General features: G+C 39.2%; 1 protein-coding gene across 2 annotated transcripts in view; it reads left to right on the top strand.

The window, feature by feature from the left end:
* Window positions 1-16,942, top strand: part of Nachra3 (nicotinic acetylcholine receptor alpha3 subunit) — a 181,040-nt gene that overhangs the window by 156,803 nt on the left and 7,295 nt on the right. The window contains exons 8-13 of one of the 2 annotated variants that reach the window (XM_076422781.1): window positions 3,589-3,704; window positions 5,650-5,818; window positions 12,000-12,136; window positions 13,264-13,383; window positions 15,469-15,651; window positions 16,260-16,473. In XM_076422781.1, coding sequence (XP_076278896.1) covers window positions 3,589-3,704; window positions 5,650-5,818; window positions 12,000-12,136; window positions 13,264-13,383; window positions 15,469-15,651; window positions 16,260-16,473 — 939 coding nt within the window. Of the gene's footprint in view, window positions 1-3,588; window positions 3,705-5,649; window positions 5,819-11,999; window positions 12,137-13,263; window positions 13,423-15,468; window positions 15,652-16,259; window positions 16,474-16,942 lie in introns of both variants that reach the window. The other variant, XM_076422780.1, reaches the window with a different exon arrangement.

Below are 16,942 nucleotides of genomic sequence, written 5' to 3'. Positions count from 1 at the left end.
TAACATCAGCGTGGTAAAAATGAAACGGAGTAGCAGGTGTTTGCACAGAAACTAATGATTTCCAGTTAGACCGAGAAGATGGATCTCGATTTTCCGGTAGAGATCGAGTGTAATCTACCCGAAAAAAATAAAAAAGGAAAGGCCAATCATGGTAGAAGCCTTTGAACCACTGAAGAAGGTCTGTGAGAACGATGGGAAGCCGCAGTTCCTGATATTTCCATCGATTTCAGGCCATTAAGCCCGAGTTAACGGGATTAGCCTGGTAAACTGTGCCGGAATCCTTGATTACTCCTTCGAGACAACGATCGTACTCAGGACTGCTGCCTGGACGCACAATAAACCCTCTGTTCTCGGTCGATACACTTCAAGCATCTACACAAGATTCTCTTTCTCGGAAACCATGCAATTTCCCTAAGGATCGATTCGGAAAACAACAAACGAACCGAAATTATAGCGTAGTTATAGAAACGTCGCCGCCCGGGCACCGAGGGAGTCGAACATCAACTTCGATCGAAATTAGTTCGGAAAATTTCAATGTAACTGTTTCTGGAACGGTGCTCCGAGGGTTAATTGCACGTGTCAACTCTGATCGAGTTTCATTCACGAGAATTAATTGGACGGCGCGCGCGGAACGGTCGAAGAAGCACGACGAACTCGCGAGTCACTCCTGGGCCATTTGCATGAAATAGGCGACAAGGAAACAAGTTCGAATTAGATCTTTTCGGGAGCTTATGCTTGATCGAGGCGCGGTGGACAGGGCACAATACCTTGTCGCGTTGTTCCCGATCGAGATTATTACGCGAGCATTGCGTCGTCGATTTATTGGATAAAAGACGCGCTGTAGGGGTAGTTTCCCCTATTGGCGAATCTCGATAATCATAAATTAAAAATAGTAGTGTTAATTCTTTGCCGTAAAACGACTAAATTTATTGTAATGCTTAAATATTGATAAGTAGACTGCGAATCTTTATGCATTTATAGCAAAATTGAGTAGATGGAATTCAAAATTGTTGTAAAATTTGAAAAACTGAAGATGTCAACATATGATTCGTCCTCTAGTAAAATCATTGAGTTCAACATTCAATTTTTATTTTGCGTAACATTCATATTTGTTAGACTTTGTTAAAATCTTCGTCACGAGTCCGACTCGTTGAAATACGGCAAGGGGTTAAATAATGTTCAGAATTTTATACAGTTATACTTGGTTGAAATCTTCGTCACGAGTCTGATTCGTCTAGATACGCCAAGGGGTTAAATAATGTGCAGAATTTGATGCAGTCGTGCTGCACGGTGTCTTAGGGTCGAAAGTCTCCGGGTGAAATGCACAATCGTAGATTAGCGTAATTAAACGGCGAGTATACGCGTCGATTAAGCAGGGTGCGAGGATCGCTGTTGCCGCGATGTTTCGTTAGAATGGCCGATTTAATTGTATTCTAATTGCGGCCGATAAATTCGAAATAACAACAACCGTTCCCACAATGGAAATGGTTCGGTTGCGTTCCCGTCGAACGTCATAAATACCATTAACGAGGGGTGCGCGCCCTCATGCTCGCCATGGTGGCTATAGAATCAACGAACGCATTTGCACCAGGTCCGTGCGGATCGGTTTTCCACCGCCCTGATATCTATTTAACTAGACACTGAAGCGAAAGCGTAACATAACATAACGTAAACGTACGGTGTACCGTTGTAACGTCGAACGATTTACATTATCACTATCACAGGAGCACGATCTCGCTGTTTGCGCTCCGCTGCTAATAATGAACGTAATTATCTGCTTGGAACTCCTCTTAACCGATCCCGGACGGATCAAACCGGGTGTTAGGCGTGCTTTTTTTTGTCTATTCACTGTGTATGTGTCTTCTATAATTTTTTACAATTTTAACCCTTTGCACTCGGTTGTCCTCTCTGAGGCACCACTAGAATTTGCTGTACCATTATCAAAATATTGTTTAGATGATTAAATATAGCGGTATCTAATCAATTACTAAACATTTAGGTATTGTATGAGGTATTATACACCAATTTCATACCCGTAAAATTTCAAAAATCATAGGGAATGGAAATATTCTAGATCGGAATATTAAAATAGCTCCGAGTGCAAAGGATTAAGTTAGTCGAGAATATCTATACGTGCTTGCCTTTTGAGCATGTCGAATACAGAGTTTCTGTGTTTTTGTCGATTAGAGTTCTTTACAAGTTGAAATTAGACAGATCCCTGTTGGAAACTAAATAAACTGTAGATAGAAACAAATTACCCATGAAATACAATATACACATACACTTCGTTCTGCTTTTTGGATACATTAAATTTATAATAACAAACGTTGAACATCGAACCGAAATACAAAAATTATTTACATAAAAATAAATTTTTAAAAAATACCCACGCGTAGTGGAGTAGGGAGCGCTGTCGCGCGGAGTGGGGATCAATGAACGCGATCACGTACTACCGAATGTCGCGCAGGGAGGTGTAACGGTTAAATTTAATAGTTTATATCTCCTAAACGCCTAGGCTTTCTAAAAAAATGTTTTTAAATATTGCACCGTCATCCAATTCTGAGCAATGTTTAAAATTTCAGGTCTCTAGCTCCTCGTGAAGTTAGTTTAAAATCAATTGCAAAATTTGTACCGAACAGACAGACAAACGAACAGACAAACAGACAGACAAGAAAGCGATCTAATAAAAACGTGGTAATATCGAGTATATCAGTAGAGTCAGCATATATCATCGGAAGGTTAAACGCATTATTCTCTGCGTATTATGTGCCCCATACTGGTGTAAGTTTACACGCGCAATCGGTTTCGCGAAATCCTATCTTCACATTAGTACCATGATATCTGTAGTCCATTGAACGCGCATCAATTTAATAGCAGTAACTGTTACGGACATATCCGGTTCCATCGTTCGCGAAAGTATTGAAGTGATTTGAAGGATTCATTATAGTGACCTGATTATAGCAGTAACGAGTGGAGAGATCGTGAAAGGTTAACTTCGTTAAAAGCGTCTCTAGGTAATCGTTCTTCGCGTAATGTCGATTCGCGCTTCGTGAAGCTGATCGATCGGCTTTGCGCTGCTTATTAAACGATCCTAATCGATTTAGGTACAGATGAACGACGGCTCGTGGACCACATTGTCGTAAACGAACGCTATAACGAATAGACTATTAAATAACCTAACCCTCTGTCTGCAACCTCGTTTTTTAAAAATCGAAAAAATTGATTGCAACTGCGTTGGGGACAATAATCAACGCTAGAAGTCCAGTGTAAATTCATGTAAATCTATGGAGAAGTTTATTTTCCGCGAATATCCGTAATCCAGTGAAACTAGAAAATTAGAATAAAACCTCTTTATTTTAATTATCCTTTAATTTTTTCACTGGTGAAATACGTATTGAATTCAAAAAATAAATATTGGAAAGAAGAAGTTCAAAATTTCGGTTTGAACATTAACGACCCAGGTTGCGGGCGGAGAAATAACATTTCCTTTGTGTTACGTATTCAGGAGCTGGGTATTAAGTTAGGTGAATTATTAAATGGTGAATCGTTCAATAAATAACGGAGAATATGCTGTTGTTGCTTCTACAGGTCGATCTCAGGCACATCGACGAAATCCGTGGCAGCAATGTCGTCGACATCGGCGTCGATCTGTCGGAGTTTTACACTTCCGTCGAGTGGGACATCCTCGAAGTCCCAGCCGTGAGGTGAGTCTTCAATCTGCTAACTCGACAAACCGGCTCGATACTTGTTAATCGATAGTCGGCCAATCGCTCGACGCGCTCGGGGGATCGAAGAAACGAACGAATAATATTAGGTCGTTGCATACGAAATGTTCGATTTTGAACAGTAACCTTAACACACTAGGTTTACAGGACCCGTAAAAAGGGGTTCTAATATTCTTAATTTGCAATTATTAAGATTGCAAAGTTGCTTCCCTGAGGAATTATTTACCAAGTTTATTTCTTTGGGTATATATTATTGGAAAAGTGGCAAAAAATTTTGATAGACACATACTTATTATGTTTATAAAATAATGTGAAGTGTTAAACAGTCACAAACTAGTGTTTGTAAAATACTAAAAGTGTATTTTACAACTTCTTGTGTCAATTATATGCACTGTGAAGGTTTCATCGAAATCGGTAGATGCGCGAAAAGACGATAGGCATTAAAAGATGTAAGAATATTCTGTGATTTATTATTTATTAAAATCTGCGATTTGTACCATCTTTAAACGTTTGTAGCTCATAGCAACGTCGACCGAATTTGACGAAATTTTCAGAATACGTTTAATTGGCACAGATCTAAAAAACGTATTTTTTAAGTTTTCAATATAGGCCCACATAAAAAAGTTGTAAAATGCAACTATCAGTATTTTTTCTACAATTCCGATCTATTGCATTTATTGGAAAAATTTCTTTTCACATCTTGTAGTAAACTAATTGCACTAGCTTCCTAAAAAAAGGTCAAATTGTATAGTACAATATTAAAGAATTTATCGTCTTTTTTAGTGCGTCCGAATATTAATTCGGGCCACTGTAGCTGTCACGGCTTTATGAAAATAGCTACATGCGCAGTTGTATGCTTCCGAATAATGCAAATTACGCCTCGCAAACTTAAAAATAGAACTTTTGTGGGCGATAGCGCTCTAGATCGTTCTTTTATCTAGCGCTTTCGATTACTGGAAAACCCCATTTTTGTATTATCGAGAATTGAGAAGGCGCATCCCGCACCCTTGCAATCCTGGAAAAACGAGTGTTACCTCCTTAATAATTTGAACAAGCTCAGAAAAATAGATTAGCACTTTTAAATCATTAACCTTTCTAATATTTTAAATTGCACCCACTCATTTTTACCATAAATGCATAAAATAGTCACCACATTTACACCAAATAATGCTATTGTCAATATGTTGTTTTTCCACAGATACAAAAAGAACACGCGACAATCGCACTGATTCAAGATACGGTCGTAAGTTTTGTATCTCAAAGAGACGTACAATGACGCATTGCAAAATTTACATTCTAAAATCGAACATTTCATATGCAACAACCTAATTAATTACTGGATCGAACATCAATTATTCTCGATTCTCGAAAACCGTACAGGATTAAGATTCACATTAATCGTCACTGTATATTGTCAGAAGAATTATAATGTTCTGATATTTGTTCGGACCTTGGTCTGGCTTCCCGTTGTAAGCACTCCGAAGTATCACTCGGCACAGTTTTAACTATTCTTGGCATCTGCGAATCTCTTTTGTTTCTCTGAACGTTATTTATTCTTTGGGAAAATTGTAGCTCGACCAAGGACCCGTTGTTCTTCCAACAGAGCACTTTCCTCGTTTCTTGGTCCCGGCGTCGAGCCAGAGTGTATTTTTCATCCAGTCAAGCCCGCTAACAAACAACAAACAGACGAGAGCAAAATAAAAAGAGCGTAATCAAATTAGCGGGACAACACGGTTCTCGTTCTCCTTGTATCCCGACAAATATTCGTGCGAGCCCGGGGTCCCTCGCGACAAGCTTCGTCCCTACTCTCTCTCTCTCTCGCAGTTTGCACAGAGCCGAAAAAAACAGAACCGAATTTGTTCAAGCAACAATTCGGGAGGCGGAGAGGACGGTTCAGCAGCGCTGGCCCCGTTTCGTTTTTCAGAAATGAAAAATTTTACACGTGCTGCGACGAGCCTTACCTCGACATCACGTTCAACATCACCATGAGACGGAAGACTCTATTTTACACCGTCAACCTTATAATACCGTGCATGGGTATCTCGTTTCTCACGGTGTTGGTCTTCTACCTGCCAAGCGACAGTGGCGAGAAGGTGAGCTTTCCAAAATACGTCTCGTTTCTTATTGTAGAGAAACCTATACAGAGTGCCTCAAAATTTCTTCAACATCCGGAAATGGGAGGTTCCTGAGATCACTTGAAGCAACATTTTTCTTTGCAAAAATGGCGTTCGCGACTTTGTTAAGGAGTTATTAACGAAAAACACAGACCAATAACTTCTTAACAAAGTCGCGAACGCCATTTTTGCAAAGAAAAATGTTGCTTCAAATAATCTCAGGATCCTCCCATTTCCGGATGTTGAAGGAATTTTGAGACACCCTGTAGAAATCCCTATTTCACGTATATTTAAAAACACGTGTATTAACGTATCCGCAATTTTCACTCGTTTTAAGTTTTAGGATACAGTTACTAATTTTCAAAAGCAAATTATGGGTATGTAATTTGTGAAACCACAGTCGCGATACATAAATTGATATCAATGCTCTAAAAACTATACACATTAAAAAGAGAATGCATTAAAAAAGTCGGTTGACGCATAAAAAAGCTACGGGCATTGTAAGATGTAAAAATCTTTGAATTTAGGATTTGCGATTCATGTAAATCGCAGATTCTTACAACCTTGATCGATTTCAATGAGACTTTGTACATGTACACTGTACACTCAGTGAAATATGTCTCCGTACAACCTTTAAAACAGAATAACTTTTTTATAATTATACCAAATGACCTGATGTTTTGTAAGCAATTAGAAGCATTGGTTTACTGAATGATGTGCAACAAATATTTCTTAAAAATTACAATTTACAAGGTTGCATGCAAAAATAGAAAAGGCACTTTTTAAAACTTTTTTATTTGGGCCCTTAATAAAAATTTAAAATATATGTTTTGCAGATCTATTGACATACACACGAGCTACAAGCGGTTAAAAATGGTGAAAATACGACTTTTGATTAGATTCTGCTTAAAATCCACAGAATCGTACATCTTTCCTGCATCAACCGATTTCAAAACATATATTTTAAATCTTCATTAGGGACCCGAATAAAAAAGTTTTAAAAAATGCTTTTTTTATTTTTGCATGTAACCTGATCAATTGTAATTTTTGGAAAATCTTTTTGCACATCATCTAGTAAACCAATGCTTCTAATTGCTTACAAATAATCAGATCGTTCGGTACAATCATAAAAAAGTTATTCTGTTTTAAAGGGTTTGCGGAGACTTATTTTACTGAGTGTATATAATTTACTTACAATTAGACCTACCAGAGGCACCTTCTAAATTTTCATTACAGGCACAGACAAAACATTGAAAAATCGTGACTTTTTCCTTCGTAATTGTTGTTAAAAGGTGTACGAATATTTTGTACACTCGATTTTATATCTCGAGAGGGGTCGTATCTCCCGGGCCCATAATCACCGTTTTGATTTTTCAGAGTGCCTAATCGCGGCGAGCACTAGAAAATCGATACGGGCCGCGGTTATTTTAATCGTTAGGGGTTGCGTCCGTCCATTAAACTTTCAGAATTTACAGCTCCTGGCCGTAGCAGCGATCTTCGGGGGTTGTTTCGTCCCTTAAAAACGGTGGGTTCTCGGCAACTACGGGTCGTATCGATCTTCGGGGAGCCATGCCGCCCTCTAAACATCAAGAATTTACGAAAATTCCCTCCCTTAAATTGAACATTACCCGGTAACGCGATTATCTTCTTGCTTCCTACGAAGTTACCCCTTTTCGTTCGAGATTAAACTTACGCTTAACCCGACTATTTTTGATGCGGATGGAGACTTCGTAAAGGGAGTTTATTTCGCCCGTTCCTTGAACGCGAAGTCACGCGTTCGCGTTCGCGTCGTAAGAACTTCCCGGCCTTCGCGCGGGTTGGTTTCATCCTCCGAGTTTACGATTATGAATCGGGAAACCGTGTTCCTTGCTTCTCGCAGGGATTATTCTGTCCCCTAAGTTGCGAGGTCTTGCACGGCAACCTCTTACGCTTCGACAGCAAACTTCTTAGCTGTCGACCCGTATGCTCTCAATTTAACTATTTGCTCACGGAGACTGGTCCAGAGAGTGTTTCCGTTGTCGTAGTTACACTAAACAATTGCTATCCGAACTCACGTGCTTCACTTAAGACAGCACCCCTCTGTTGTTCAGCTTCTCCAACACGTTCGCCACCGACATTTATTTTTCACTGCTCATTCTCATTGGTTAAATATTGCAATAAATCCAACGCGTCTCCTTTACAAAGTGTTAACCCCTTGCCGTAACATTTTCTTTATAGTTACAGCGATTCAAGCGTCTTTATCCCGACAAATGTCGTAGAAGAGGAAAGAAAATTTATATTTCTTGTACATTTATTTGAATGCTTGACCCTTTGAACTTGAAGCAATTTTAACTTCCGTGGCATTTCTTTCATTCCGGTTCTTATTCTATGTAATCTTTCGACTTGTTTTCGACCTGTTTTCTCATGCAACAGTTGAGCTCTTTACTTATTAATTTCTAGAATACAGACGAATTTAATAATATTAAAACTATTTTGAATAATTTTATGGCAATTTTTGCCAATAATCATGAATCAAGTTTATGGAGCGCAAGGTGTGCACGGCGGTCGGTTTTATGAAGGTAAAGCAAGTAAAACCTCATCTAACAGTTTCGGGACTTTTGGATATTCTTTTAGACTGTTTTGTCGAAATTGCATGGTAGCGTTCCAGAGACGTACAAATAATTTAAAGAAGATCGTCAGTCGTGTGAAGTCTGCCAGTAAGAATGGCAGTCTGACGAGTCTGAGATGATCGAAGGCAGCTGACAAATTGAAGATTAGTATGACTAGTGTTCGCTATCGTGCACTTCAGTCTGGTAAAGATTAAACTGTGTGCGGAACGTGGACGTTCCCCCGAACAAACAGGGAAGAAATAGTATAGAGGTCCATTGAAATTCGGTAATCCCGAAGCAAATTGAACGGAAACCTCGAATACGGTCTACGTTGCATGTGTACGACTTTCCGAGATAGCGGTTTCAAGTTACACAGTACCTGGTAGATCGTCCAAACAGTCTCCGGTAGACGTTTAATCCATTGAAACATTGGAGACCGCAGTTTCGGCCAGGGCCGTGCGGTAGATTTGCTCGGTATGATAGGAGTCTTCGAAATGCCGCCTCTTAAATGTTTTTTCTTTAAAATAAAAAGATAAACTATAAATCGTATATATCAATATGATAACTTCATCAATTTAATTATTATTGAATCGTTCAAATCGTATTTTGATTTCGCCTGTATTATAGCCCCATATCACCCCTCTGTATAATATCACAGCACGGCCCTGTTAATCGCAGTGAACAAGTATCAGAGATACGTGCTCTGTAAAGTATGATGTTCACATAAAAAGTATGACGACCTAGTGGAATACGGTCATAAAGGGAAAACCAGTGCCGGATGAAGACCTATTGTATTGTTACAATGTAAAAAGATGTAAAATTCAAAAAATATCTATATGACGCCCCTTCTCCTAAGCACTTCAAAGATTTCGAGGTGGAATCTTAGGCATTTTCGATAATTTTACTGAAAAGTGTTTTGGACACAAGTTAGATTTTCGCTCTCGCTACTGATTTCTTTCTTTCCCCTGTTCTTTCGTCTCTTTTTATACACCAGTGGTGGCTCAAGTCAAGTAGAGGCCCCAAGCGGTAAAAGTTTTGGGGCTCTCAAACTCAAGTTAGAAGAAGCAGTTGGAAGAAAACTCTCATAAACTTTCGTGAAATTCGGGGCCCTATGGTATCCTGGGGCCCCACGCGGCCGCTTAGTCCGTTTACCGTTAAACCCGCCACTGATAAACACTTGGTAATTAGAAGTGTGCGAGACCGGGACGGGACGGGAGTACGGAACGTATTTGGTACAGTATCAGAAATCTCGAAAAAATTCACGGGAAACCCGAATATTCCCGCTAGTCCCCAAAAATCTCTATTGGAAATATGATTATAATGTAAAAAGTTGTAGAACTCAGAAATTGTGTCTATATGGCGCCCCTTCTTCTAAGCACTCCAAAGATTTCGAGGTAGAATCTTAGGCATTTTCGATAATTTTACTGAAAGTGTTTTGTACAAAAATTAGAATTTCGCTCGCTACTGATTTTCATCGTTCCCCTGTTTTTTTCATTTCTTCTCATACGTGTATATAAAAACATGGAAATATGATTATTATTAGATTGCGGATCTTTATGCAAAATAAAACTTGTCTGCATCGATTGCAAGAATCAGAAACTAAATCGAATGTTATTTCTTCCCTCAATGATTTTAATAGAGGACGAATCATACATATATTGACATCTTCAATTTTAAAAATTTTACAACAATTCTGAATTTCATGTACTCAATTTTGCTGTAAATGCATAAAGATCCGCAGTCCAATGATTGCAATTTAAAAGGATGTAGAACTCAGAAAATGTCTATGCCCCCTCCTCCTAAGCACGTTGCCTCTGCTTTTGCAAACATTGTCGATGCAACATCGAAAACCGAACGCAACGTGAAAACAAAAAGGCTGTTAGGCGAAGTGAAAATATGCGACGAGGAGAGGATGATCTAGGTGGGCGGTGGTATGGTTGATTCGACCCGATGATAGTAGGGGCAGAGCCGGTATTCCGCGGGAAGCCGATTCGTTCGATCGGGAATGGATTCCAGGTGGAGAGGGTCAAATATCAAAATCCAACGGCGGAATGCAGACCTGTAAATGCCGCTCGGCCTCCATTCCTCGTGGACTCTTGACCTCGAGCCGATACCCACTTGACGCCGTGCGCGCCTCTATAATTCAGTCGTATTGTTCTGGCTCGAAAAAGCCAGGCAAAAGGCAAAGTGGCCACGAGGGGAGGAAAGAAAAAACCGGAGGGGAGAAGGTCAGATGTCAGCGTGCCATCCGCAGCCACCCCTTTCTCTCTATCTCTTTATCTCTCTCTCTTCCTTGTCTACGCGCTTCGATTCGTTCTGAAACGGATACCGGATCCACGTTCGATTACGCGATCATAGTATCATGCAAGATTATTCGATGCACAAAATGTCCGTTTACCAGGAAATCGGGACCGCAGTGTGCTGGTCTGCAGGTTCTACTTCTACATTCTAACGCGAAAATGTGAAATTGGAAATTCGATCTCGTAAATAAAAGTTTGCTTTCCTTTAGTTGGTACAGTTGACTTTCCCCAATTGGGTGATTAGGAGATCTCGAGGAAATTAAAATCTACTATTAATTTATTTAAGTTGAAGAGGATTTCAAGTTTGAATTATTTTTTAAAAATTAAGAGGAATTTCTATAATAAATTTAAATGATTTTTTATACAACTTCACTATATAATTAATTTTTCCTTTAGTTGGTAGAGTTGACTTTTCCCAAGTGGGTGATTAGGAGATCTCGAGGAAATTAAAATCTACTATTAATTTATTTAAGTTGAAGAGGATTTCAAGTTTGAATTATTTTTTAAAAATTAAGAGAAATTTCTATAATAAATTTAAATGATTTTTTATACAACTTCACTATATAATTAATTTTTCCTTTAGTTGGTAGAGTTGACTTTTCCCAAGTGGGTGATTAGGAGATCTCGAGGAAGTTAAAATCTCCTATTAATTAAAAATTTAAGTTGAGGAGGATTTCAAGTTTAAATTAATGTTTAAAAATTCAGAGGAATTTCTATAATAAATTTAATTCATTTAATATATAAACTATCCTTCGAAATTCTGCTAATAAAGTTAGTCGACCCAGAGAATGGTTAACAAACGTATGGTACAGTACAACAAGCAACCGTCTAATAAATCGTCAAATGTTTCCTTATGATTGCTTTGTGGAACAGTTACGAGCGATTCGAAGAACGGCATTAGAAGAAGCAATGGCGCGACCTTAACACGTTTCGCGATACAATACTGTCACGGGGCGGAATGAAAGGAACGTTTTGTTCGTCGCACTTACCCTCGAGAGGGCTCTTCTTTGTCTCTTTGTTGCGGACTCGCTTTCCTCGAGCATGCCCTTCAAACTAAATCAGATCAGGACATTGCCTTCGATCTGTTCTCTCCTGGTCCCTTCACTTCCGATCCGATTCGTCGTCGTCCGATCAAATATGAATAATCTGCCCGAAGAAAATTGAATCCTGTATCGTCTTCTTTTATTCGTCTTTTTTCGTTTATCTTTGACCGGATGCTGAGATACATCAAGATTGTGTAATATAAAAATGCCAATGTTTTTGGGATTGCAGGTCAGCCTATCAATTTCAATTTTACTGTCGCTGACTGTGTTCTTCCTCCTGTTGGCCGAAATCATCCCGCCCACATCGCTCGTGGTACCGCTTCTCGGTAAATTCGTCCTTTTCACCATGATCCTAGACACCTTCAGGTATTGTCATCGATACTTATATGTATATTACATGTGTAACGAAGAGTTGCCGGCGAATGCTGCGTTAGGTACATGACGTACAGAGAAACCGACCGAACATCATTTATTTCTACCAGCATGTTTAACCCTTTCACGATTGTTCGAACAATAACATTTCGTTCGGAGAAATCGAACTGTTTACTCTCAAACACGATCGCTGCTTCACTTCCGAAGAGGAAATAGAAATTCACGTTGAAAGGGTTGAATGTACCTTGGTTTCTATTTAATTGGAATGTACACGGTGCGTTCGAGAAATCTCTAGCAATTTCCTAGATACAAGTATAGTGAAAGTTTCTTTAAATAATAGTAAAACCATTTTCAGTGGAGCCTTAACTTCCAGTTACTCGCACTCCATTTTCTACATAACTGGTTACCTGGATTGTTTCGTTTGTAATCAATAGACTGCGGATTTTATGCATTTATGACAAAAATGGGCACGTACAATTTAAAGCAGCGAACGAATTAAGAAGATTTAAGGACATCTGCATATTAATTTCAGCTTAATAAGACGATTAAAAGAAGAAAGAAATTTCTATTTGCCTCCTGTGTCATGCAATCAATGCAAACATTTTTTATTTTGCATAAAGATCCGCAGTCTAGTAAACAATATTTAATTTTTATTAATATTTAGTTATTTCGTAACTGTGGACACATATTTAAATCTCAATCCAAATTCAACTTTCAACCATTATATTTAAATCTAAATTCAAATTCAATTTTCAATCATTATGTGTGCCCATAGTCATGAAAGTGATCCAAGTCAAAATTTTAAAAAATTAGTTCAACAGTTATTTCACATCGTATTATTTCAAACTAAATAAATTCAATGTAATTTTTACGATACTTGTTATTTCAATATTATATGGAATTCATTTAGTGTCAACATCCTTTTCCTTGAAATATCTCGCAAGAACTAATATGACTTCGACCACTTTGATAATTATGGGCACATTTGTTTACTGTTAACAAAATTTGGATTGTTGTCTGGGAGGTTCTTGGATGAACCGTGTACCTGCTGTATCCATCCGATTTGATGGTTTCCGATCCGGCAGAGGAAGATTTGATGCGTTGACTGTTGAACGTTTCAGTATATGCGTAACCGTGGTAGTCCTCAATGTTCACTTCCGGTCGCCACAGACGCACGTGATGGCGCCGTGGGTCCGTCGTGTTTTTATCCATGTTCTGCCAAGACTACTGGCGATGCGCAGGTATAATACGTCTTCGAAGAAATCCGATTACGATTCCAGGCAAGATATGATTCCTACGAGCGTTTCGACGAACCGTTGGGCCTATGCCAACCAGCATTAGAACGTTCATTAGTGGCTTCGCACGTGACACCTAGCGTCACGTCGTCTCTGCAACCATTAGTACACCAACCACCTCTCTCTCTCTCTCTCTCTCTCACTCTCTCACTCTATCTCTATCTCTCTATCTTTCACAAACACACATACATAAATCGAACTCAACTTATTGTTAGACTCTGACCATTATACAAAACTTGAACCGGACAGACACTTGTGTTCGATGATTGTTAGCGATTCGAACATTGAACACTTGGCTCCGAGTGCGCCCGATATATTGAGTAAATCATCGTCTTGTGAATGTGTATTCCATACAAACAATTTTTATATTCAGATCCGGAGTCTATATATATACAAAATTTACTGGGGTCCACCAAGGGTAAAACCAAGAACCATCTAGCAGTCGAAAGTGACTCTGAAACCATCGAGACGTCAATAACAAAGCTTCCACCACGTTCTCCAAAATTTCATTCGATTTACTCGATAACATTTCGCCACAGCATCTCTACCGACTGTTCTGCTGGTTCCAGTTAGTATAGTTTAACAACGAACCGCTAGCAACCTCGGGCCAAGTGGTCAATCGGCAGGACAAGAGCCCGCTAACGAAATCGAAGCAATCATCGAGAAACCGATAGCGAAAACAAGAGCGGTATCGACGAAGAACGATTCAGAGAACACGGGGCAACGGAAAAATTGAATTATTTTTTCGATTTATTTTTTGATCGGCCCACGAAGTGAATTCGATGAATTCCGGGCACCGATGGCAGCCCGACACCTCCATAGAAAATATTCTGCACGGTTCTCAGCACCGCCATCGACAGCACATTGCTCGAAAATTGTTACTTACCCTGCGATGTCGATCGTACATTGTCACCAACATGCTCGATACAATTCTCCATTGGCAATCGTCACGATATAATAACTGGGTAGCGTAGAACGTAGCCATGTACAAGCTTCACACTCTCGCAACACGTTGCCACAAAGTATAGAACAATGAAACCATGAAGTAACGTTTTGCTCGCCACCCCTCAACCTCCGCCTAGTTCTGTCGATGATTTAGACACGTCTTTGCTTGATTACCCTGTCTCGAGCACTTATGTTACAGTACGCTAATTCCATGCCAAATTGATCACATTTTGACGTCACATGTTGTAGTCCATGTGAAATGAAGAAGGGTTTACGTCATCATTTTGCCGGTTTATAATTTGTTTAAAAATCATTTTTCACTTACGAATTTTTATCTCAGAAACTGTTTGTCCGATTGAGCTATATATTTTTTGTTTTATTCAGAAAGGGTTGGGCTATTGTAAAATAATTTTTTAAACCTCGATAATTAGCTTTATATAAATTTTGGAAAAGAGTATGGTCATATTCCTAGGAATTCTCCCTGCAAAATGAGCCCTTGCCCTAAACGGGGAAAAATTGGAAACTTCGAAAGCTTGTCATTTTTAAAGATATTCTAAACCGGCAACATGATGAGGTAAACCCTTCTTAATTTCACATGGACTACAACATATTTCATTCAGAACAAAATCGTCGATAGTGACGTCAAAAAATGATCGATTTAGCATGGAATGATCCTGTAACGATTACTAGATAGTTTATAGAATATTTGTTCGCAGAAAAGTACTTGCTCATTTTTTAGAGTATACTCGCTGTTTTACTGTTGAGATCAAAGTTGTTTCGTACCAATAATAGCGAGCCTAGCAATTCCTCATTTTTCTGAATCGTGTGTAGTATATTTTTTTGCTATTGTTCGCAGAAAAGTTTTTGCTAATTTTCGATAATATATTGTAGAATATGTATACGAATGTATACCGAGAGTATATGTATACTGTTTTAAGTAATGTTTTCTACATTTTTCTGAATCGTTAATGGAACATTTTCGCCGTTGCTGTTCGAGAAACATTAGCTACATTTTCCTCGTTTTACCATTAAAACAAGAGCCTTTCCGTAACCAATGTTAATGACTGTTTGTTTCTGATTGAACAGGCCGCAGTACCAGATAGATAAACGTAGCATGGCCGGCCATCATGGGCAACGCGTGATGGTGAGAACGTGCAACGGTCTCGAATTACGGGATCCATCTTTGTTCGTAGAGACTTCGGCGTCGGAGCTGGTTGAATCCTCCGTTTTATTCCCGAGTCTCGATTCGCAGGACGAATTACATCCTCGGTATCGTAACGCAAACTATCGTACAGTATATTTCACCAAACAATCTCGATTCCTAATTCTCTACCACGGTGGAACTGCACGCCATTTAATCTTTGTGTATTGTTCCAGTTAATTCAACAGACAGCTAACTTTTCCTTTCAATTGTGATATTTCCTGTTGAAGAATTCGAATGTCACTTTAATCCACTTTAATTCTCAAAATGAGAATTTTTCAATTTTCTGAACAGTGCACAATGATTAAAAGACACATTTAATTCTCGTGTATTGTTGCAGTTAATTCAACAGACAGCTAACTTTTGCTTTCAATTGTGATATTTCCTGTTGACGAATTGGAATGTCAATTGTGATCCACTTTAATTCTCAAAATGAGAATTTTTCAATTTCCTGAACAGTGCACAATGATTAAAAGACACGTTGATCGGCGACAAAACAAAATTTTATGATTAAAATTAAATTGTGAAGCATTGTTGGCTTCGATTGGAACATTTGGACGAAAATCTGATAAGTTTTTATTTCTGAACGAAAGAGGGTCGAGATAAGGCGGCCTGTTTTTCTAAGGTTAATCGATGTTGGTTTGAAGATAATGTAAAAAAGATTTTCAACGACCAGGGAATTGGAAGCGGTGAATTTGGGAAGCGCGTGTCGCATTCATGGGTCGCCAGCAGCCACGGCCGCACCTCCACCGCAACTCCCGACTGAGGAGAGCGTGGACGCTCTCTGTAACACGCTTCATCATTGGCATCACTGCCCAGAACTGTACAAGGCCATCGAAGGCATTCGTTTCATCGCCGATCATACAAAAAGGGAAGAGGACTCGACTAGAGTACGTTCCCCGAGAACACGTTCCCTCATTTTCGCATTTTAACTTGAGTTTTCTGACTTTTTAAGTTTTTACTGTTTCTCTTAAGGGGGTAGTCTCGTTTGGGATGCGCCTCCTCCATTTTTTGATAATGCAAAGATGGGGTTTTCAGTAGTCAAGGGGGACTACCACGGGGAGCGAGACGTGCGGCCGGGTCGAGGGGGCGTAGCCTTCGAAACTCGGCCATCGCGAGTAAGTAAATCAGACGTGTAAATCAGAGATGAAAGATCAATTTAGGCCGCATTTGTCCTCACAAGTACTATTTTTACGTTTACGAGGCGTAGTTTGCAATATTCGGAAACATAATACATGCTGCCAAATAATGCAAATTATGCCTCGTAAACGTAAAACTATGACTTTAGAGGGCGATCGCGGCCTAGATTGATGTTTTATCTAGCGCTTTTGACTACTGAAAAATCCCATCATTGCACTA

This window comes from Lasioglossum baleicum, chromosome 4 (genome assembly GCF_051020765.1).
Source record: "Lasioglossum baleicum chromosome 4, iyLasBale1, whole genome shotgun sequence".
In the NCBI taxonomy this organism is placed as follows: Eukaryota; Metazoa; Arthropoda; class Insecta; order Hymenoptera; family Halictidae; genus Lasioglossum; species Lasioglossum baleicum.
Note: the sequence above shows the minus strand (reverse complement) of the source record. Positions and strands in the feature narration are given on the sequence as shown.